The 627-nt window shown below is 43.9% G+C and overlaps 1 protein-coding gene across 2 annotated transcripts in view; it reads right to left on the reverse strand.

The window, feature by feature from the left end:
• Sec23b (Sec23 homolog B, coat complex II component) overlaps positions 1-627 on the reverse strand; it is a 36,396-nt gene that overhangs the window by 8,097 nt on the left and 27,672 nt on the right. For both annotated transcript variants that reach the window (XM_005365502.2, XM_026788501.1), the window contains one exon: positions 317-472. In XM_005365502.2, coding sequence (XP_005365559.1) covers positions 317-472 — 156 coding nt within the window. The remainder of the gene's footprint in view (positions 1-316; positions 473-627) is intronic.

Raw genomic sequence — 627 nt, forward strand, 5'->3', positions numbered from 1 at the left:
TAAGCCACCCCATTAAATAAGAGTTGCCATGGTCATGGTGTGTCTTCACAGCCATAGGGCACTGACCAAGACATGTAGGAAGCAAATGTATGAGGATCATGAGTTTGGGGCCAACTGCATTACACAGTGAGTCTCAGGTCAGCCTGGAAGTAATATAAACAACTAAAACTAAACAAAAATCATAGCCGTAAAAAATACCTGTAGGTAAATTTATACCACCACATAAAACTGTAACCAGTCTATTGATATTAATATCCATAAAACAGATCATCAAACAACAAAAAAATCCCTTAGAGCTAGAATGGGGCTCACCCACCTGACTGCCACCATGTTCTGTGTTGATATAACGTGGCATTGGGAAGCGTGCTTGCAGAATTTCTTGGGCATCATCCAGTGGTGCCTGCAGAAGGTGCTTGAAGTTTTCATACTCAGGCATGTCCTGGTATCCAGCTTTTCGCCACTGGGCTATGGTCTACACCAAAACAAACCAACCAAAACTGCTGTTGAAGCGCAGACAACAGCCTTAAACACTTAGGACATTCTTCCACTAGCACCATCCAAATCAGGCTGCCAGTGAAGAAGTCTGTGATGGTGCAAAGAGAGAATGACTCCCCCAAGCCATCCTCC

The sequence above is a fragment of the Microtus ochrogaster genome, unplaced genomic scaffold, assembly GCF_000317375.1.
Source record: "Microtus ochrogaster isolate Prairie Vole_2 unplaced genomic scaffold, MicOch1.0 UNK3, whole genome shotgun sequence".
NCBI classification, from domain to species: Eukaryota; Metazoa; Chordata; class Mammalia; order Rodentia; family Cricetidae; genus Microtus; species Microtus ochrogaster.